At 46.9% G+C, this 23322-nt stretch overlaps 1 protein-coding gene across 1 annotated transcript in view; it reads left to right on the forward strand.

Annotated features, from left to right (window-relative positions):
* The first annotated feature begins 1821 nt into the window (after positions 1-1821).
* The window catches only part of RHCG (Rh family, C glycoprotein), a 31387-nt gene continuing 9886 nt past the window's right edge, over positions 1822-23322 (forward strand). Inside the window, exons 1-4 of the mRNA XM_006885226.1 lie at positions 1822-2008; positions 13867-14053; positions 15184-15334; positions 18211-18358. Of these exons, the coding sequence (XP_006885288.1) occupies positions 1822-2008; positions 13867-14053; positions 15184-15334; positions 18211-18358 (673 nt within the window). The remainder of the gene's footprint in view (positions 2009-13866; positions 14054-15183; positions 15335-18210; positions 18359-23322) is intronic.

Below are 23322 nucleotides of genomic sequence, written 5' to 3' on the forward strand. Positions count from 1 at the left end.
GAGTGGAAACCACCTCAACTATTCTTAACCCGCCTTCACACAGACTTGCATGTTATTCTTAATAAGCCTTTCATTTTGGACTAGTTTTAGATTTACAAAAAGGTTGCAAAGATAGCACAGAGTTCCTGATATACTTCATGGGGTTTCTTCTGCTGTTACCAACCTCCATAACCATGGGACATTTGTCAGAACTAGGAAACCAACACTTCACTCTTCAACCTTTATTAAAACTTCACCCGTTTTCCATCCAATATCCTCTTTCTGTTTCATTGTCCAATCCATGGAGCCTCATTTTATTTAGGTGTCACATCTCTTTAGTCACTTTTGGTCTGTGACAGTTTCTTTGTCTTTTTCCCTTCTGTGTCTCCTTCATTAAGTTTGTAATCAGAAAAAAGAAGAGACTGACCTTTTTTTAATATAGATTTTAAAATTTGTTCTTATATAATAATTTACATTGTTTCATTCATTATACATTATGTTCCATGTTGTTGTTGCTGTTAGGTACTTTCAAGCCAAGTATGACTCATGAACAACAGATCTGAACCCTCTTCTATCCTGCCCCATCCTCACACTTTCTGACACACAAGAGCCCGTTGCAGCACTCACTGTGTCAGTCCACCTGGTTGAGGGTCTTCCTCTCCTTCTCCGACCCTCCTCCCTTCCCAGCATCATGTCCTACTCCAAGGAATAGCCCTTCCGAGCAACATGCCTGAAGTATGTGAGATGAAGCCTCATCATCTTTGCCTTCAAAGAGCACTCCAGCTGCACCCTCTCCAAGATGTATCTGTTTGTTCTTTTGGCAGTCTGTGGGATGTTCAGTGCTCTTCTACAACACGACAGATTCTTTTTCTGTCATCTTTATTCATTGTCCAGCTTTCAAATGCATAGCAAGTGATCAGAAAGACCATGGCCTGAATCAGGTGCACCTTAGTCCTCAAAATGACATCATTACTCCTCAATAATTTGGAGAGTTCCCTAACTGCTGACTTTCCCAGTGCAATGCATCTCCTGAATTCCTGACTGCTGGTACTAAGGCTGTTAGTTGTGGATCTAAGTAAGATGAAGTTGACAGTTTCAATCTCCTCTCCATCCATCATGATGTTGCCTATCAGTCCAGTGGAAGAATTTTTGTTTTCTTGACATTGAGATGCAATCTATATTGAAGGCTGTATTCCTTACAATCCTTCATTTACATTGTGTTTCATACAAGCATTCATATATAGTGTATCCCATGCAATTCACTACCACTAATCTATGCCTACTATTACACTCAATTTTTTTTAAAAGATAATTTTCTTCTTTTCTGTCTCAGAACTCAACTCTTCGCTGTAGATTCAGAAACTGTTCATAGCTCACCCTCCAGCCGGTTTTCAGAGGCTGTCAATCCAAGGAAGGAAGCTGTCCATCTCTCTGCCGTAAGCAGCTGGTGGATTCGATCTGCATACTTTGGTGTTAGAGCAGCACGACTCCTTACCCATTAGGGCAGGAAAAGGGACCTTTTCCTTCCTCGCGCACCGGAAAAACCAGGAAAAGGTAAGCGCTCCAAGTGCTGGCCGGGCCTCCCGGAGGTGGGCGCCCTGCCCACCGCGCCCACCTCCCTTCTCCTCACACAGCTGACCCCCAGCTCCATGCAGGAAGCTCAGCCCGGGGCTCCCTGGGCGCCAGATGGAGGCGATCCTGGCCACCTTCCCCCGGGGGGCTGGGCGGGATCATGGAGGAGACTCGAGGCTCGACTGCTCCGCCTCCAGCCCGAGGTTCATAAGCCGCTGTGCGCCCTCGCATTGAGCAGCCCGCTGCCCGCCCGGCCAGGCGCCCGGCAGCATGGCCTGGAACACCAACCTCCGGTGGCGCCTGCCGCTGGCCTGCGTGCTCCTGGAGGTGGCCATGGTCATCCTCTTCGGCGTGTTCGTGCGCTACGACATCGAGGCGGACCCGCATTGGCCCGAGGAGAAGAAACACAGGAACATCGCCAGTGACTCCGAGAATGACTTCTACTATCGGTACCCGAGTGAGTTCTCCGCTCCCGGGCGGGCCCACCTGGGCACCTCTTACCACCCCACCTGCGTCTCCACACCTGTCCAGAGGTCCTGCCTGGCCGCACCTCCCCAACCTGGTACTCGGGATCTGTAGGCAGGGAGCTAACGCCGCCCCCCAGGTCCCTGCCGCCGGCCCACTCAGGCCGCCACCAAGGCAGCTCCCAGCCTCAGGAAACCGTGCTTGGGAACTGGAATGCGCACAACCACAGCTGGTTCCCGGTGGAAAAGGACGGGAAGCTCACCTGCTGGGCTTATTCAAGTGCTTCCCTGCCTTCTAGGGTCCCCTCATTCCTGTCAGGGAGCCCTGCCCTCACCTGACAGGTGTCCTCAAGAGATCCAAGTTCCACCTCCATCACCAGCCAGCTGGGCAGTCTTGTCCAGTGATGGCCCCTGCTCTGCAAATAAAGGGCAGGAACAATGTCCAGGGTTACACAGATGGCTGTTGATCCCCAGTTCTCCTTGGGGGATAGGGTATGACACCAGAGGTGGATCTGGGGGCCATAGCACCCCAGGGCGGATTGCCCAGTAAGTTAAGGTAAGCATGGGCTTCCCTGTGCTTCCCTGCTATTCTGTTGTCAGCAAAGATACTTCCCAAAACAAGAAACTGAGAAAACACATATCAGCCTGTGCTTCACTGGTTTACTGGGTACCCCATGCCCGCCAGGAGTTGTAAATTTGTAGGAAGGTACGTGTGCTTGGGAGAGAGGCAGGTGCCAACCATACCTGGAAGCGGAAACTCTGATGTGGTGAAAAAATATGTAATTGTTCACATCAGCTTAGTAAGTCAGCACACGGAAGCCAGCACTTAGCTGGGTTGTGTGTTATCTGACACCGGCAGCACCTATCCGCTTGTGGTTTGGAGAAGGAAAATGAGCACCCCCAGTTTTGGGGGGGAGGAGTCTCCTGAGTGCTCTGGGGTTGGTGGTACTGTGGTTAAGAATGTGGACCCTAGAATTAGCCTGAAAACCAGGTGAGTAGCTTGAGGCAAATGTGTTAACCTCCTTGAACCTCAGCTTCCTTATCTGTTGAATGGAGGTTACGCAGGTCCTGGCTCAGAGTTGAGTCAAGGTAACTTGGAGAAAGATGGGATAATTTGTGGAGTTTACGGAGATGGTAAAAGGAAATGGGAAAGATCGGCAGGGATCTGGAAAGGCAGGGTAATGGTGGGCATAGTTCTAGGGTAATTAATTTTATTAAATATAATGAATGTGAATGAAGAATAGTGATAAACACAAGGCATATGAACTTTCTAAGCAAACCAATATAAAATAATTCTTTTAAAAAGATCATTTGTGGAGAGCCTTGGTGCAGCAGTGGAGGGCTTACTAAGGGAGCATCATGAAGCTCAGACAGCCTAGGACAGAAGAGCTGAGAGATTTGGCCTGAGGTCACCATGGCCAGTCCAGCTTCCAGCTCCCGGCTCCCTCTTCTTTCCAAGCCCTTGTGTTTTCCAATTTTCCTCTCCACTTTCTAGCTTCGCAGGGCAGTTCTCCTGTTAATGTTCGCAGAGTTTGGAGCTCTGTTTTGGAAGGGACGCCAAGGTTTCTTTTTAACAGCCACCTATGCTAACCGGTGCTCCAGCCATTGCTCACACACTCTCAGTCACAGGGGCTTCTCCACATCTGGAAAGAACAGTTAGGTTCATGTGAACGAGTGCACATTCAGGATGGTAACTCGTGTGAAAAAAAAGATGGAGTTCAAGGTGCTGTAGACACAGCAGGAGCTAGATATATAAGTGGTTCCCCAAAGGCTAATGCCATCCCGGGGTGCATAAATAGGAACATACCAGGAGAAGAGCGGTGACAGAAGAGAGGCATGTCCTGTGCCATGGAGTCTCCACTCGGTCTAAAAACGATGCTGGCAGCTCCAGCCTTGGACTTAGGACCCAGCCCGCCCTTCACACCATCCATCTTTACCTTGTGGCCCTGACTGCAGACAAATGGTGAGGCAGGCGAGCTTGGCACCATCCTTTGCCTGCTCCACCCCTCCTGCCTGGCTCTTATCACTCTCCTCAGAGGCACCAGAAAAGTGTGAGGGACAGGTCCTCCCACGGGTGGCCATGAGTCTTCGTGTATGGGGACAGTGAAGGGCCTTGCATCCCTGTCACAGGAATGACAGAACTCATCGATGAGGGGTGCAGCTCTCTCACTCTCCCCTCTGGGGGCCCTCTTCCTTGTCCCCCTGCTCCACTCTAGGTCAAATGAGTTACTATGAGCTGCTGTGACAGGGAAGGGGACTGGAGGATATGAGTCCCCAAGCCACTACTCATGGGCCTTCAGCTAAGTCCTGGGGTGTGGGGCAGGTCCTTGTGGTACCTCCCTGGCTCTGGGCCAGCAGCACCTGTACAGGCCTCATTCCTGCCCAGAGGATTAGTGGAACCCATTGGGCATCTCTAGTTTCCAGAGGAGGCCAGCTGGTTGGGGCCAGAACTCAGGCCGAGGCCAGGGAGGGTCAAAGCACAACTCCCCAGGCATGGGCCCCAGGCAGGCAGAAGGCACAGAGCCAGCCAGCACTCACACCAGAAGGGACTGGAAGGCAGTTGGCTGGAGAAGGAGCCAGCAGGGTCTAGGCTCTAGAAGCTTCTAAGGAGAATCAAGGGTTGAGCCCTTTCTAGGAAATAACTTGAGACAGAGGATGTCCCAGCTTCAAAGTCAGGGCTGTGCCCCCAGGGACCAGCATCTTGGATCCAGGCCCATTGAGTCCAGAGGCAGCTTTCAACAAGCAGACGGCAGTGTCAGCTGGTGGCTGACTTGAGATTGAAATAGATCTGGCGCCATCAGTACAGGGAGCACGTGCGGAATCTGTAGGGGGCTGTGCTTCTATCTCAAAGGCAATCACTCTCGGGAGGTTCCAACTCACCGTTGGCCCCGAGGGAGAAGGACAGGCGGTCTCTGCCTGTGAGATACCCAGCTGGCCTCCCTTGGTTCTGATTCCATAGCAATGAGCTGAGCTGCATTGGATCCATCACTGGGATCCTCCTGCAAACTAGAAATGCTTTGTCCTTAGCTATCAGTACAAAGTTAGTGGTTCAAACCCATCCAGCATCATTGTAAAAGAAAACCAGGCAACTTGCCTCTGTAAATGTTGTTGTTGTTAATCCTCGAGTCAGAACTGACTCACAGCTGACCCTTGAGCAGGTTTTCAGAGGCAATAAATTGCACAAGAGGAGATTGCCTTTGCCTTTCCCGTGGAGCAGCTGGCGGATTTGAACTATGTGCCTTTGGGTTGACCATGCAATTCCTTGCCATTAAGCCATGGGAGCTCGCTTCTCTAAAGCCCGCAGGCAAGAAAACCCCATGGAGCTGTTCTGCTGTGTAACACGTGAGGTTGCCATGCGTCCAAATCACCTCGATGGGAAGAGGTGTGGGTTCCAGTTTGCATCCATCACTAAGTGTTGTGGACCAACCACGTAGTTTCTCTGGGTCTCAGTATGCTCATCTGAGAGTGGGAATGTTGTTTAATGGATGGGCTCTCTGGGAAGACTCAGAATGACACGTCAGTGGGAAGACCTTTACGTCACACCTTTCAGTGAGGGCTTCATGAATGTCGGTATCCAGATTCACTGGTCAGTTAGTGACTGAAGGTGTTTGTTAGACATGTGGTTGGAGAACATCCCACTGAGTATTTATTTGAACTGTACTGAAGTCAGATTCCTTCGAGTGGGTTCCCAATCACCGTGAGCCTCGATTGGGTTTCCAAAGCTTCAGTCTTTATAGGAGCAGATTACCTCATCTTTTGCTCACAGGGCAGCCGGTGGGTTCAAACTGCTGACCTTTTTTGTTAGCAGCCCGTGATTTGTCCCCTGTTGCAAAGTGTCCTCTATGTACTTGGTCAGGTAGGATATTACTTCCATTTTGTGGTGCAGGAAATTGAGGTTAGAGAGATAAACTCCACACTTTGCTAGCTAGTGGCACAGGGCATGAACCAAGTCCTGGTACCTTATCTCCTTTTCTTGGGGTCGCTGTGGTATCACCACCTGCTGGCAGCTCCCAGGAGAGTTTGAAGGGACGCTGTAGTTCAGCGGAACCTGAGGTGTAGGAGAGGTGGGCTGGAGTCTCAAAGGAATCAAAACAGACTGGGCTAGGCTATTGAGAACAGCCAACAAACTCAACTGCAAGCAAAAAGGTTAGAAGTTTGTGCCACCCACAGAGGTACCTCAGAAGAAAGGCCTGGAAATCCACTGCTGAAATATCAGCCATTGAAAATCACGTCTACTCTTGACACATGGGAGCGTGGATTTGGCAACTGGTGGTGGGTTGGCCCATGACAGAAGGAAATAGCAGTTCCCAGACCCCTGCAAGGCACTCCCATTTTCTGTGGGGCAAAATGATGCAGCAGAGAAGGAGGTGCTGCAGTGGCTAATCAGCTTGGCAAATGTCAATTTAGAAGATTCACGTAGTTTCAGGAAAGCCCTATTCTAAGAGGGGAAAAAGGATCTGATAAGCGGGCTGGGAACTGACAGTGGAGCGTGATGCGCTGGCGCCCCCTGCTGGCAGTTAGCTTAACCACTCACCTCGACATCAATGCGCTGGGCCCCCAGCTCTACCAGGGGCCTCCAAGTCTCCAGCACCGATTCCTAAGCAGAACCTCTTGAGTCACCCCAAGTAAAAGGCTAGGAAGGGGAGAACCTTCCCAACATCTACCAACCCCCAGAAAATACCCAACCAACCTCTTGAAAAAGCTGACGCTTCAGCAGGGTTTCAGAGGCAGCAAATGGCATGAGAGGAGCCTGCCCATCCTCCTTCACAGGAGCAGCTGGTGGAGGAAAACCGCGAGCCTTTGAGTGTGCAGAGCACCTTCTTACCACGAGGCCAGCAAGGTCCCTGCACACGGTTCCTCACCCTCATTTTACTGGTAAAGAAACTGAAGATCAGAGAAGTTGCTCTTCTTACTGAAAGTCACTCAGTTCCGGCCTGCAAAGCATTGTTACTAAAATAATTTTAGATGGCACCAACCTTTGCAAAACGTATGTTTATAAGTTAGTATGTTTTGGACTTAAATTAGGACCAACTAGGGAGATAAAAGGGGAGCTCTGGTGGCCTAGTGACAAGAAGCTGCGCTGCAGTCCCAAAGGCATGTGGTTTGAGGCCACCAGTTGTTCCGCAGGGGAAGGATGGGCAATATCCTTCCTTGTGATTAACTGCCTCTGAAAATCCGCTGAAAGGTCAGCTAAGGGTCTGTTCCAACCCAACAGTACACAACAACAAGGAGATTAAGAGAGCCCATTGGTGGCACAAACAGGTAACTGCTCAACTGCTGATTCAAACTTTGGTGGTTCAAACTCAACCAGATGCTCCTCAGAGGAAAGATCTGACAACCTGCTTCCATAGGTTTCCTTGGAAGGCAGTTGTGGAGGGCAGTTCTCTCTGCATTCAGGAGTCACTGGGAATCAGAAGTGACTCAGTAACAATTGGCTTGGTTTGACTTGGGGAGAAAAAGAGAAAGAGCAAGAAAACAAACTGGAAGGGCAGCCACAGGGAGAGGTGATGGTGTCTGTGCTTGAAGGAGGAGAGAGAAAGAGACACCCCCGGAACAAGTCAGAGAGAGCTTGGAGCCCCCAAGGAAGGAGAAGATGAGACCACAGAGTGGCCTAAGGCAACCCCAAACTGCCATCCCCTGCAGTCAGTGGCTCCCACGGTCCAGGTGTACCCAGTTAGGTTGCTGCCAGCCTACCTCCATGGTGCTGCAAGACAGCTGACACCCCTCTCCTTAAAGGGCCCCCACTTATATGCTTCTCCTGAAGGTACCTCTCAGACACCATTCGCTGTCTTGTCTGCTGGCTTCCAGACTTACCAGTTCTCAGTCTGTCACTTCCTGTCATCAGTCCCTATCACAACTCTTAGCTCTAACTCTTAGCTCTTGCAGACCTGCTCACCCTCAGACCCCCACACCAAGCCCACATGCGGGCTCCATTTCTCTGACGCAGGTGCATTCCCTCCTCATCCCCTTATGCCTCTCAGACTTGCCACGGTAAGGACCATGCAACCTATATCCACTCCCTGCAGCAGAGTCTCTGGGCACTGCAAATGGTTAACACGCTCAGCTCATAACTGAAAGGATTGAGGGTCGTCCACGCAGAGGCCCCTCGGAAGAAAGGCCTGGCAATGTAGTTGTGCAAGATCGCAGCCATAAAAAGCCTTGTGGGGCAGTTTCGCTCTGATGCGCGTGGAGCTGTCATGAGTCGGAGTTTGTTTCCCACCGAATGGTGGTGTTCCTCAATAGTCCTGCCAACCTGCCAGCTCCCCGCTCCTGCGTCTTCACCTCCAGTCGGCATATGTCTCCTCCCCTTCCACACCTCTCCTCCAGTCTGTCACCCGTTACTTCTCCCTAAGAATGTCATCAGACCATTTAAGGCACTTCACAGACATCAGCCCCACTTCCCCCACAACTGCTGAAAACGTGATGAACCATGAAATGCGATAACGCTCACAATCGGCTGCGTGCACTGAGAAACCTCGGGCCAAGGCTGTTTGTCCTGCTGGACAGAAACTCGGCACCGGTCTCCTCTGGGCCAAAGCAAATCTTGGAAGGTTAGGAGCATCCAGTATCGTCTTGAATGCCCTCCACCCCTTCCCTGAATGTGCCAGCACCCCTAAGCTTCCTCAGCAAGTTGGCAGCCTGTAACTGTGGTCTGGGCCTCTGAGAAAGCAGAGGGGGCAGGCAAGCTCAGGGTGGTGGTACTGGAAGCCTCGGCCACTATTAGCTGGGTCACAGTGGGTGCCAGTGCCTGTCCACTGCAGATAGAAGGTGCTGGGCTGAAGAGGAGGTGCAACCTCCCCTCAGGTGTGAAATCTATACTAGGTGCCCTTGGCCACTGCCCAGCTGGCATTCCTGGGCAGTGAGGCACTGCCACCAATATTGTCACTGAGATGGCCCAGTCATCTTGGAGGAGACTAGGCAAACAAGCAGATAACTGCACATGTTGTTGTTGATTTCCTTCGAGTTGAGCACAGCTCATAGCAACCCCATGAACAAAAGGCCTGAAGGCGCTCTATAATTATCGACATTTATCAAAGTTCATAGAGTTTCCGGAGGCATGTTGTTTAGGAAGTGGATGTCACTCCTGCTTCCAAACCTGTCATGGTATGTTATTGTTATGTGCCACTGAGTCGCCTGTGAGCCCTCCCTGCCCTGAGTCAGTGTCACTAATTTTGACACTCCAACCTCCATTGCCCCAGTTACTGTATCAATGCATCTCATCCAGGGTCTTCCTCTCCTGCACTGTCCATCCACCCTTCCAAGCATGATTTCCTTCTCCAAGGACTAATCTCTCCTGGCCACGTGCCCAAAGCAAGTGAGACAGAGCTTCAGAATTCTAGCCTCCAAGGAAAGATTTGGTTTCTCCCTTTCCAAGACCAACCTATTTATTTTCTTGGAAGTCCATGGTATGTCAAGACCCTTCTGCACCACAACCTGAAGGCGTCTATTCTTCTTCTGTCATCCTTAGTCATTGTCCAACTCTCTGAAGCATAACAAGTAATTGTGAAGACCATGGCTTGAATTAGACACACCTTTTATGTAGACTGACATCATTGCTCTTCAGCATTCTGGAGAGGTCCATGAGAGCAGATTTTCCCAATGCAATTCGTCTTTTGATTTCCTGACTGCTGATGTTAAGAGTGTTGATTATGGATCTGAACAAACTGTAATTGCTAACAACCTCAATCTCTTCTCTATCTAATATGGTGCTGTCAATTGATCCAGTGATAAGAATCTTTGTCTTCTTGATGTTGAGCTTCAATCCATATTGAAGACTACAAGCCTTGACCTTTTACAGCAAGTGCCTCAGGTTTTCTTCATTTTCAGCAAGCAAGGTTGTGTCATCTGCCTATAGTAGGTTGTGAATGAGTCTTCCTCCAATCTTGATGCCACACTCCTCATAAAACCCTGCTTCCTGAATGATCAGTTCTGCATACAGATTGAAAAGGTGCAGGGATAGGATGCATCCCTGATACACTCTTCTCCTGATTTTGAACCATGCAGTGTTTCCTTGTTTCCTTGCTCGGTTCTCAGAATTGCTTCTTGGTCCAAGTATAGGTTTCTCACAAGCACAATCAAGTGTTCTGAGATTCCCATTTTCCTCAAGGTTAGCCACAATTTATTGTGATCCACACAGTCAAATGCCTTTGCACAGTCAATGAAACACAGATAGATATTCTTCTGGTACTCTCTGCTTTCTGCCAAGATCCATCTGACATTGGCAATAATGTCCCTAGTGCCACGACCTCATCTAAGAACTATAAAGAGAGGAGACTCTTAAGAAAGAAAAACCCATTTTGAACTGGGTAGTCAGGGAAGGTACCTCTAAGGAGGTGACATTTTGCAGTGGTCTGGAAGAGAAGTTGTTAGTTTTCCCAGGTGGAAGGAATGTTCTCAGCAAAGGCCTCAGAATGAGGCAGAGCTGGCTGGAGCACAGGTGTGGAAGCGGCAATGCCGAGGCAGGCAGGCAGGGCCAGGGGAGGCCTGGAAGGGCCCTGGCCCTCCACTTGCCCTCTTTATTTTTTTTAATTGTACCATATATCTATCTATATCTAGATATCTATATCTACCTCTGTTTGTCATCTCCGCTTGACATTTTTCAGATGCACAGTAATTCTGTTCCTCCACTACCATTACCTGTTTGCACATTTCCCCATCACCCTTAGCTAAGCTTGGTATCCCCTAAGCAACGACTCCCTCTTTCTCCGTCTCCAGCAACCAAGAAACTGTTCTCTGTAGACTCCCCTACGCTAGTTATTTAATATAAGTGATATTAGAACGTACTTGTCCTTCTGTGACTGTCTTATTTCACTCAGCATCTTTTCAAGGTGCATCTGTGTTCTATCATGAATAAGGACTTCATTTCTTGTGAGTAACATTTAAAAAAAATAGAACTTTCTTATTTGATAATTACTCCAAATTTACAAAATGTTGGAAATGCATAAAAAACAGTGTATGGAACACTTTAAACATAGCTCAGACATTGTTCAGATTTTTTGCGCGTGCGCGTGCGCGCGCGCACACACAACACACACAACACACACACACACACACACACACACACACACACACACACACACACACACACATATACACTCTGAATAGCAGCATTCTTTTCAAAACCACATTCACCAACTTCGTAAACTATACTGATCAGTTAATCTGCTGCCCGTATCCCATTTTGTCACTTGACCCATTAATGACCTGTAAATCATTTCCTCCTCCCCACTCTAGAGTGAAGTGTTGCATTTACTTGGCTTATCTCTTTTGACTTTGTTCTTCAGGAACATTTACCCAGCTTTTGTCTTCTGTGGTTCTTTTTAAGGAGTATATTTCTCACACCTTTTTAAACAGAAAAATGTCTCCTTTAGTGTTTATCTGATATTTCCTTATAGTTAGAGAGGATACGTTCTTAGCCAGAAACCATAGAGAGGGTGTGTCCTTTATACACATCATATAATTCCCTAGAATTGGTAGAACAGTTGAATTCTAACTTAGAAATGTTGGTGCATGTCATTAAGTTGAAATTGACCCTCCAGGGGGTTTTCAGAGGCAGTAAAACACACAAGAGGAGATTGCCCAACCTTCTCCTATGGAGCGGCTGGTGGACTGAAACTGTGTGCCTTCAGGATTGCAGTGCAGCTTTTTGCCACCAGAGTTGTTGTTGTTATATGTCACCGAGTCGCTTGTGACTCATAGTGACCCTTTGTACAACAGCCCTGAACCTGCTCTGTCCTGTGCCAACTTTACTGTCTCTGACACTCCTACCCTCATTACCCCAGTCACTGAATCAACCCATCTCATCGATGGTATTCCTCTTTTTCTCCATCCCTCCACCCTTCTGAGCATGATGTCCCTCTCCAAGGACTGGTCCCTTCTTGCAACATGCCCAAAATATGTCAGACAAAGCTTCAGAAACCTTGCCTCCAAGGAGCAGCCTGGTTTCACCTTCCCTAGGATGAACCTGTTTGTCCTCCTGGCAGTCCATGGTATATTCAATACTCTCTCCAGCACCACAGCTCAAAAGTATCAATGCTCCTTCTATCAACCCTAGTCATTGTCCAGCTCTCTGACACATAGCAAGCAATTGCAAAGACTATGACCTGGATCAGGTGCACCTTATTCTCCAGACTGGCGTCGTTGCTCTTCAGTACTCTGGAGAGGTCCTTGACCTCCAACTTTCCCAATGCAATTAGGTTTTGGGGTTTTTTTAAATTTTCTGGCTGCTGGTACCAAGAGTGTTGATTATGGAGCCATGCAAACTAAAGCTGTTAACAATCTCTATCTCTTCACTGTCTATCATGATTCTGCCAATCGGCCCAGTGGTGAGAATCTTTGTTTTCTTGATGTTGCGCTTCAATCCATATGGAAGGCTGCAGTCCTTGACCTGCAGCAAGCACTTCAGGTAGGCCACCAGAGTTTAGTCATGATGATGCCCAAATAAGGAAGCTCTCGTGGCTTAGTGGTAAGGAGTTGTGCTGCCAACCCAAAGGCAGGCAGTTCTAACCCACCAGCTGTTCTTCAGGAGAAAGATTGGCAATCAATGGGCAGTATCTTCTCACAGAATTTACAGCGTCTGAAAACCTGTTGTAGGTTGATTCTGACTCAATGGCACACAACAACATGCCCAAGTAATTATCAATTCCAACTTCAGCTCATTTTAAGTACTTATTATGGGACAGGAGTCTCTGGGTGGAATAAACTACTAATGTGGCTGGCTGCAAACTGAAAGATTGGAGATCTGGGTCCACTCAGAGGAGTCCCAGAATGAAGACTGGGTGAAGAACTACCAAAAAGTTCAGCCATTGAAAACCAGATGGCACACAGCTCTACTCTGATAGAGTTACCACGAGTCAGAATCAACTCCATGGCAACTGTTTTGGGTTGTTGTCATCATTGTGTGCCACTGAGTTGGAACTAACCCATAGCTGACCCTCCAGCTGGTTTTCAAAAGCAGTAAATTGCATAGGAGATTGCCCATCCTTCTCCTGCGGAGTAGCTGATGGATTTGGACCACGTGTCTTTGGGATTGCAGCACAGCATCTTACCATTAGGTCACCAAAGCTCCCTGGTTTGGTTTGGTTTGGTTTGAATTTGGGGATATATTCCATGCTAGGTGCTTTAGAAGCATATCTGCATTTAACGGTGCAGCATCTGGGAAGAAAGCATTAAACGTGGCTCTGAGACCAAATTAATTCACTTTCCCAGGAAGTTTGGTCCTGAACACTGTAGTTAGAGTACAAATCCAACTCTCAGTGATAATGAAAAGGATCCTTGCTGGAGGCAGGGATGTCCTCCAAGGTGACCAACCGTTGTGATTGGCTGCGGGACTTCTTGTTCAGATGGGTCTCAAGGGCTGGTGTGAAGGTGGAAAAGTGCAAGGGGTGAAGATAAGGGCAAGACATCATGGCCCGTAGAGGTCTAGACACTGGACACTAAATGTAACCTGCTTTGGCCCCAATTTGTGATACCCAACTTCCCACTTCCACCCTGGAGGAGCAGAGCTACTAGGGAAGTGGATGTAGTGCCAACTCTTAAGGTGCAGGCCCCCCGGCATCTCTGGGCACTACAGTCCAGTGATCTAAAGTGGGGGTCCACCTTAGCCACCCCAGCCTGGCTCCACCTCAGATGCTGGTAATGATTCTTGGTCCTGAATCATTAACAATGGAGAATGGAAAAGAGGAGTTACCTTCTCAATTTGAAAGAAGGGAAAGAAAGCTTAGGGGCAGAGCTTAGGAGGGCTTGAAAGCTTGTGGCAGGAAAGACAGAGGCGCTACCCGGGGGGCCTCACCAGCCCAGACCCAGGACTATCCTAGGGCTACCCTGGCTGCATCCTCTCCCACCCTTGCAGGCTTCCAGGACGTGCATGTGATGATCTTCGTGGGTTTTGGCTTCCTCATGACCTTTCTGCAGCGCTACAGCTTCAGTGCCGTGGGCTTCAACTTCCTGCTTGCAGCCTTTGGCATCCAGTGGGCATTGCTCATGCAGGGCTGGTTCCACCACTTCCAAGATGGCTACATCCTCCTCAGCGTGGAGAGGTGAGGGCGGGGACAGGGGGACAAGAAATGAGGATGGGCGCAGACCACAGACTGGGTTCTGGTGGGCGGGGCATGTGTGGGCGGGGCTCGGATGACTAATTCACGCCATCCAATCAGGGTACACCCTGCCTGCTTCATACACTTGCACAAAGGAACGTACAACTTCCTAATGAGTGATGCTCCAGGAAAAAGTTACAATGGTTTGTGTCCAGCTGTGAGGAAGGTCTCCCAAGCCCTACAGCAGAAGCTGCAGAAATTCAAGGCCAAATTTTTCTCCAATGGCTAGTCTCAGACCCTCCGCTCTGGCCCATCAAAACTACTCGGCCAGGTGGACTGAGAAAGGAGCCTTGGTGGGGTACTGGTTAAATCCTGGTTCCTCCCCTAATCCCACCCCTTAGACATAGATGTTACCTCTTGGTAAAGCTGAAGGGAAGGCCACAACAATAGCTTAAGGCCAGGGAAAGCCCTAGTAACCAGCAGGGTGATAAACAGTCAGAGAAAAGGATCCGAGACAAATAACCTGGTTGGAGGACTCAAGGAGGGTTTCCTGAAAGAGGAAGCAGCAAGTGGAGGTTCTGGAAGGTCTAATTAAAGATGGAGAGCACAGCAGGTGCCAAATCTGGGACATGTTCACCAACTGGAGCAGGATCGTGTGGGTAAGAGGACAAGCTTCCCACGAAGAGGGGCCCTGAGATAGAAATGGGGAAAGGAAAGCTGACTATGGACCAGGCATGTCACACGTATTACTTCTTTTATTCTTAGAATAGCTCTGAGGGGTGCTCTAGTGGGCTCGTCCATAGAGGGCTGCACTGCTTATTCAAAGGCTGCTCTCGTCTCAGGCAAGACCAAGCTACCAGCTGTGGACAAAGACGCACAGTCGCCTCCCACTGTGATTTACAGTCTCAGAAAACCGATAGGGGGTCGCTGTAGTTAGGGCTGACTTAGCAGTGAGCTTGAGGGGTTTTCATTTAAAATAGTCCTACAATGTAGATAACATACCCATTATCACAGGTCATGAAACTGAGGCTCAGAAAGATTGAGATCAAAACCTACATTCAAACCCAGGCGTGAGGGCTGCTTCTTGCTGGAGCCTCAGTCCTCCACTCACTGCTGTACCCATTTCCCCACAGCCTCATCAATGCCGACTTCTGTGTGGGCTCTGTGTGTGTGGCCTTCGGGGCAGTTCTGGGCAAAGTCAGCCCTGTCCAGCTCCTCATCATGACTCTCTTCCAAGTGACCCTCTTCACCGTGAATGAGTTCATTCTCCTCAACCTGCTGTTGGTGAGCATGGCTCAGATTGGGGGTCATAGGAACACCTGGGGAGACGGTAAGGGATTAGATAAAGAAAAGACTAGAGAGACATGTCTGCCTGGGTGCAGTTCAGACCTTGAAAAGTCACTTAACTTCCTGAGCCTCAGTTTCTTCATCTGTACAGTGTGTTTAATGACATCTGCCAAGCAGCAAGGATAGTCCACGTGGCAAACTCTCCCCAGAGCCCGAGCAGAGCAGGGGTTCCTTGTATATTGGTTTTCTCTCTTCTTCTTCCTCCTTGTACATCAGATATGAGGAGTGAGTGAGCTGTTCCTGTACACACTTTCACCACCTGTGCCCTGTACATTCCACATTCCCAAGCTGTTCAGCCAAGACAAGGATCTAGTATCTTAAAGGGACAAATCTGTAAGGAAGGCTCTCAGGGGAGGATGGAACAGCCACAGACGACTGCACAGAGTGTGCATTATACACCCTACGGATTCCATCAACTTAGACTGTGGTCCCTGGAGTTGGTCTAGTTGGTGACCTAAGATGGAAGTACCCTAGACCTCTAGCTGTACCTCAGAACCCTCAGGGGTCCCTTCCTAGATCCCCTCTTCTAGACAGTGGACTTTGCCTGGAAAACCTCTCCCTAGGGATTGAGGATCAATCTTCATTTAGTAATTTTTTTTCAGACCTCATACTATTCAAAGTCATTATCAGCTCTTCCTGCGGCCTTATCTCCCTGCCTTCATCATTTCCTCACATGCCACCTAGTTGTTGTTGTTGTTGTTGTGTACCTGTCCCTTAGGCCAGGGTATGTGTAAATCAGATCATTCTCCCGAATTTAACACTTCCACAACTGTTGGGGAGTGATTGCAACTCATAGCCAACCTATACGAAAGAGTAGACCTGCCGTAAGGTTTCCAAAGCCGTAAAGCTTTAAAGAAGCGGATTCCAAAGAGCAGCTGGTAGATTTAAAACACCAACCTTTTGGTTAAAAGCTTTATGAATGTACTACCACTAAGGAGTACTTTTCATTTGAGGGGACTTGCTCTGAATACTTTTGCATGATTTAACTCATTTAATGGGAAGGAGGATATCATGCTTGGAAGGGTGTAGAAATGGCCCAGGAGAGGAAGACCCAGATGAGATGTATTGACACAGTAACTGGGGTAATTAGGGCACGTGGGACAGAATAGAGCAGAGTTCAGAGCTGTTATGTATAGGGTCGCTATGAGTCGTAGTTGACTCAATGGAACATAACAACTTATTTCATCCTCATGGCTAGGACTGTCATTATCCCCATTTTACAGATGAGAAAGCTAAACCTCAGAGGAGTTAAGTGGCTCACTCAAAGTCACATAGCGAGTAGATAAACCCACCTCGGTCAACAAATGTTCTGTGACCTTGGGCAACACTTTGATCTTCCTGTCTGGACTTCTCCATCAAAAGTCAAGTCCAAAATTCTGATTGGAATTCCTTCTGAGATTGGTTCCAAGTGGAGAAAAGAGGAGGCAAGGGAAAGGGTGTGTGCTAACATCAGGCACTCACCAGGCATTGCTTCCATAAAGATTGACACCCATTGTCTCGTTTCATACTCACAACAGCCCTGCCATGTCACTGTGATCTTTCACATTTTGTGGGTGAGGAGTTTGAGACTTGAAGCCAAGTGAGAGGTGCAGGATAGGGAAAGTCAGGAGTAACAGGAAGGGGCAGGTGAGGAGAGGATGAGCCTGCTGTGACAACCAGGACAAGGGAGAAGAGGGTGGGATGCCATTGGCTAGGAGGCTGGGGGGCAAAAAAGATGATGGGTACAGAGGAAGAGAGGTAACCAAACTCTGGATGGAGTGGTGTTGGGCCAGGGTGGTTTTTGTTGTGGGTTTTTTAAAATTTATTATTAATTTCAATGAAAATTTACAGAGACTTTGGATTTCCATTCATTCATTGTTGCACTTTTCTCCCCTCTCAATCCTTCCCCCCACCCCCTCCCCAGTACACTACCCTCTTGGAAAAGTAAAAGAAAAATTCTTTCATTGTTTTACAATCCTTCCCCCCAGGTCCACTCCACTATACAGCCTTCGCTCTGGACCCCTGTCATGACAATAATACCTATCACATATCCCTTGTAAACAGTTTTCTCCCTCATCTGTTTCAATGCAGTATACATTATTTATCCCATCTTTCTCAGTCTCCCCCCAACACCGAGGTCAGTCCTGTTTTACAAGAGTGGCACTGTACAGTATTTGTCCTTTTGTGACTGAGATACTTCATTCAGCATAATGTCCTCCAGGGTCACCCATTTTGAATAATATTGCATGAGTTCCTTATTTTTCAATGCAGTGTAGTATTCCATTGTGTGAATATACCACAGCTTCTCTATCCATTCGTTTGTTGATGGGCACTTAGGTTGTTTCCAACTCCTTGCTATTATGAACAAAGCCACGATAAACATGGGTGTGTAGGTGTTTTTAAAAAGTACAGTGAGGGGATCCCAGAGAGAGAAGAGACCTAACCAAGAGCTAAGAAAAGGTGGAAGCCAGTGAGCAACAGACTTCATGGAGAGGTCTAGCTGCCCTGGGTGATAGCTCTGCTTCACATCTTGCAGCCATGGGATTCTGATCTGATCCCTCTCCACACATGGGTTTTTCCATCTGGTAAGGATGTGACAAAGTAGCCTAAGTAGAGGCCTAGTAGACAACTTAGAGTAGTGTGAGTTAAGAACTTACAGCCTGGGTTAAGATATCAAGACCTTATCCCCCTCCCCATCTGACTGGTCTATGGGAATCTTGGGCTCCATCCTACAAAATAAGGAGTCAGAGGCACCTGCATTTCTGTCCATTGGTGTATGAAAAGGGGATAGAGGGAAAGCAAGAGTAAGAACCTGACAGGATTTTGTACTTCAGGTAAAGGATGCAGGTGGCTCCATGACCATCCACACGTTTGGGGCTTACTTTGGGCTTACAGTGACGTGGATCCTCTACCGACCCAACCTACAGCATAGCAAGGAGAAGCAGAGTTCTGTGTACTACTCGGACCTGTTTGCCATGATTGGTGAGGACTAAGGGCCTCGATGATGGGTGAGGGCAAGGGCCACCATGATGAGTAAGGCTGCCCTTATGGATAAGGACTGCTAACCTGAGAGAGGGCCGTCCGCCATCATGGGGCTGTGCTGCCACATGGTAAAGCCTGGTTGGGTGGGGGCTGCCGTGGTTGGTGAGATTTACCAGCATGGATGAGGGTGGCATGATGGGTGAGAGTGCCACAATGAGTGAGGGCTGCCATTAAGGGTGAATACCACCATGATATAGAAGATTGTGTTGGTGGATAAAGGTGAACATGTTGAATGAGCTTGACCGTGACGCATGAAGTTGCCATGAGAACAGACCACCATTATCACATGTGATTACCATGTAGTCTAATGGGGAAAGGAGAGAAGGGAGGCAGCCTGTAAAATCTTCCAGGATCCAAGATATCTTTCATGTGATATCTCTCCTCTTTCATGTGAGGCTAGAAGAAGCTGGGTAAGCTTCATCAAATATCAGTAAGATCACCCTTAGTGGACAGTTTTGAGAAGAGCTTCAGGTCTGGCCATCAATAGGACTTTGAGAACCCTACAAATAGGAGCAGAACATTGCCTGACGTCATGCCACAAGATGAGCCCTCAGGTTGGAAGGAGCTCAAACTATGGCAAGGTAAGAACTGCTTCCTCAAAACAGAGTCTACCTGAGTGATGTGGATGGAGTAAAGCTTTCAACCAATGAAGGACTTTAATTTGCTGATGTGGCACAAATCAAAATGAGGTGAACAGCTGAAAATATCCATTCATACTTGAAACATGTAACATTCATGTTGTTGTTGTTAAGAGCCGTCAAGTCAAGCATGACTCATAGTGACCCTATGAACAAACCACCTGAACCCTGTTCTGTAACCATCATCATTTCTCTACATTCATAGAGTTTTGAGACCCATGCGGTTTAGAAAGCGGACACCACACCTGCTTCCAAGACTGTCTCAATCTGGGAGCTCCACCAAAATCTGTCCACCATGGGTAACCACTATGGTAATTGACACATCAGTGGCACAGCGTTCACCATCACAGCAACTCCAAGTTACCTCAGTAGAGTAAATTGACAGAACAATGCGGTACCACTTAGCAGAATGTTTGTCTCAAACATAATTAAAACTAGGCCCGCCCACTGGGTCCTGATTGACTCTAAACAAGAGGCTTCCAGCCCACAGCTCACATAGAAAGTATGAAAATCTGGGAAAGTTGGACATTGTCAGAAATGAAATGGAATACATAAAAATTGATATCCTAGGCATTAACAAAATGAAATGGACTGATATTAGCCGTTTTGCATTAGACAAGCATATAGTCTACTGTCCAAGAAATAATAAAGAGGAATGGCATCATATTCAATATCAAAAAGAACATGTCAAGATCTATTCTGAATTAGAATGCTGTCATAAGTAGGATAATTTCCACCCTTATGCAAGGAACACCTATCAATACAACCATTATTCGAATTTCCACATCAAGCACTAAGGTCAACGATGAAGAAATTAGGGACCTCTAGAATGCAGTCTGAAATTGATCGAGCATACAGTTAAGTTTGCACTAATAATACCTGGTGATTACAATGCAAAAGCTGTCAACAAAGAAGGAAGATTGTTGGAAAATATGACCTTGGTGATAGAATGAGGCTAAAGAACACATGATAGAACACATGCTAATAAAACCACTGCAAATACTTTTTTTAAATGCACAGAAACTATACATATGGACTTCACTTAACAGACTATACAAAAATCAAATCAACTATATCTGTGGAAAGAGACAGTGGAGAAGCTCAATATCATCAGTCAGGCAAAACAAAGCCAAATTGTTCATATGCAATCAATTGTTCGTATGCAAGTTAAAACTGAAGCTGATGAAAGTTGATGCATCCAATCAAGTCCATGAAACGAAATTACAACCTCAAGTCCATGAGAGCCAAAATATAACCTTGAACTTATCCCACCTGAATTTAGAGGCTATCTCAAGAATAGATTTGCTACATTGAACACTAATGACCAGAGTTGTTGGATGACATCAAAGACATCATAGAAGAAAGAAAAAGGTCATTAAAAAGGCAGAAGAGACAGAAAAGATCAAAATTGTTATCAGAAGAGACTAAAATTTGCTCTTGAATGCAGAAAACTAAAGTGAAAGGGAGAAAAGATAAAATAAGAGAGATAACAAGATTTAGAAGGGCAGCTCAAGAAGACAAGCACGATATGAATAAAACATACAAAGAGCTGGAGTTGGAAACCAAAAAAGAAAACCATGCTCAGCATTTCTCAAGCTGAAAGGACTGAAGGGGTGGGGGGGAGAAATTCAAGCCTCAAGGTGCAACAGTGAAGGATTCTGTAGGCAAAATTTTGGATGTTGCCAAAAATACCAAAAGAAAATGGAAGGAATAATAGTGTGCAAGGAACTGGAGTTAGAAAATCAAAAGGACCGAATTCACTCAGTATTTCTTAAAGTGAAGGAACTAAAGAGCAGATTCAAGCCTTGAGTTGCAATACTTAAGGCAGAATATTGAATGATTCAGGAAGCATTAAAAGAAGGTGGAAGAAGTATACAGAGTTATTGTACCAAAAAGAATTGGCTGACACAGAAGAATTTCAAGAAACAACATATGATTAAGAGGCAATAATGATAAAGGAGGAAGTCCACGCTGCTTTGAAGGACTTGGGGGGAAAAAGCCCCAGAAATTGCTGGAATGCAAATTGACTTATTTCAACAAACAGATGCTGCCCTGGATATGCTCGCTAAGTGTGCCAAGAAATCTAGAGGACAACTACTTGGCCAACTGACCAAGAAGAGATCCATATTTATTCCCATTCTAAAAAAAAAGTGACCTGACAGAGTGTGGAAATTATCAAATAATATCACTAATGTCACACACTAGCAAAATCCTGCTGAAGCTTATTCAGAAATGACTGGAACAGTACATTGACAGAGAACTACCAGAAATGACAAGCTGGATTTAGAAGAGGCTGTGGCTCTAGAGACATTATTGCCAATGTCAGATGGATCTTGGCAGAAAGCAGAATACCAGAAGAATGTCTATCTGTGTTTCATTGACCATTCAAAGGCATTTGACTGGGTGGATCACAACAATTGTGGCTAACCTTGGGGGAAATGGGAATCCCAAAACACTTGATTGTGCTTATGTCAAAGCTATACTATGACCAGGAAGTAGACCTCAGAACAAAGCAGGGAAATACTGTGTGGTTCCAAATCAGGAAAGGAGTGCATCAGGGATGCATCCTGTCTCCACACCTTTTCAATCTATTTTCAGAACAAATCATTCGAGAAGCAGGGTTTTATGTGAAGGAATATAGCATCAAGATTGGAGGAAGACTCATCAACAACTTACGATATGCAGGTGACACAAACTTGCTTGCTGAAACTGAAGAAGACCTGAAGCACTGTAGTCCTCAATGTGGATAGAAACTAAACATGAAGACAAAGATTCTCACCACTGGGCCAATTGGCAGCACCATGATAGATGGAGAAGAGATTGACGTTGTTAGCAATTACAGCTTGCTTGACTCCACAATCAACACTCTTAACACCTGCAATCAGGAAATCAAAAGATGAATTGTATTGGGAAAATCTGCTGTCAGGGACCTCTTTCCAGAGTGCTGAAAAGCAACTATGTCAGTTGAGAGACTAAGGTGTGGCTAGGCCATGGTCTTCACAATTACTTGTTATGCTTCAGAGAGCTAGACAATGACCAAGGGTGAGAGAAGAAGAATCCACGCCTACAAGCTGTGGTGCTGGAGAAGAGTCTTGAACATACATGGACTGCCAAGAAAACAGATAGGTCTGTCTTGGAGAGGGTGAAACCAAGTCTCTCCTTGAAGGCTAGGTTTTTGAAGCTCTGTCTCACATACTTTGGACATATGGCCAGGAGAGATCAGTCCTTGGAGAAGGACATCATGCTCAGAAGGGTGGAGGGACAGCACAGGAGAGGAAGACCCCAGATGAGATGGATTGATATAGTGACTGGGACAATGGGAGTTGGTGTGTTGAAACTAGTTAGACTGGCACAAGACAAGGAAGGGTTCAGAGCTACTGTACATAGGGTTGCTATGGGTTGCAGGTGACTCAACAGCACATAACAACAATCAACAACAGCATATTATATTGGTTTTTTATTTAAATCTTTTGTTTAGAGTCAACAAGACCTCATGGAGAGCTTTTGTATTTAGAAGTCAGTTGTTATTATATTTTGGAGGAACATTCTTCTAAGCAGTACAGCACTATTCTGTCAATTTGCTGTACTGAGGCAACCTCAGGTTGCTGTGATGCTGAACCTTGTGCCACTGGGGTATTAGATGCCGTAACAGTTACCCATGGTGGACAGTGTTTGGTGGAGCTCCAGTTTAAGACAGGTTTGGAAGCAGGAGTGGCATCCATTTCCTAAACAACATGTCTCTGGAAACTCTATGAAAAAAGACGAAAGTTATAGAAAGGCTTCAGGTCTTTTGTTCATAGAGTCGCTATGAGTCATGTTCAATTTGATGGCAATTAACAACAACAACAATAGTCACTGTACCAAAAAGAATTTGTTCACATGGAACCATTATAGGAAGTCTAGCATATGATCAAGAACCAATGGTAATAGAGGAAGAAGTCCAAGCTGCACTAAAGGCACTGGCAAAAAAATAAGGTTCCAGGAATTGATGAAATACCAATTGAAATATTTCAACAAACAGATGCTGCATTAATGTGCTTACTAGTCTATGCTAAGAAATATAGAAGACAGCTACCTGGTCAATCAACTGAAAAGCATCCATATTTGTGTGAATTATTTTAAAAAGGCGGTTCAACAGGATATAGACATTATAGAACAATATCATTAATACCATGTTGTTGTTGTTGTTATGTGCCGTCGAGTCCCTTGCGACTCATAGCGACCCTAAGTACAACAGCCCTAAACTCCGCTCTGTCCTGTGCCAAT

This window comes from Elephantulus edwardii, unplaced genomic scaffold (assembly GCF_000299155.1).
Source record: "Elephantulus edwardii isolate Elephantulus edwardi_28Jun2011 unplaced genomic scaffold, EleEdw1.0 scaffold00041, whole genome shotgun sequence".
In the NCBI taxonomy this organism is placed as follows: domain Eukaryota; kingdom Metazoa; phylum Chordata; class Mammalia; order Macroscelidea; family Macroscelididae; genus Elephantulus; species Elephantulus edwardii.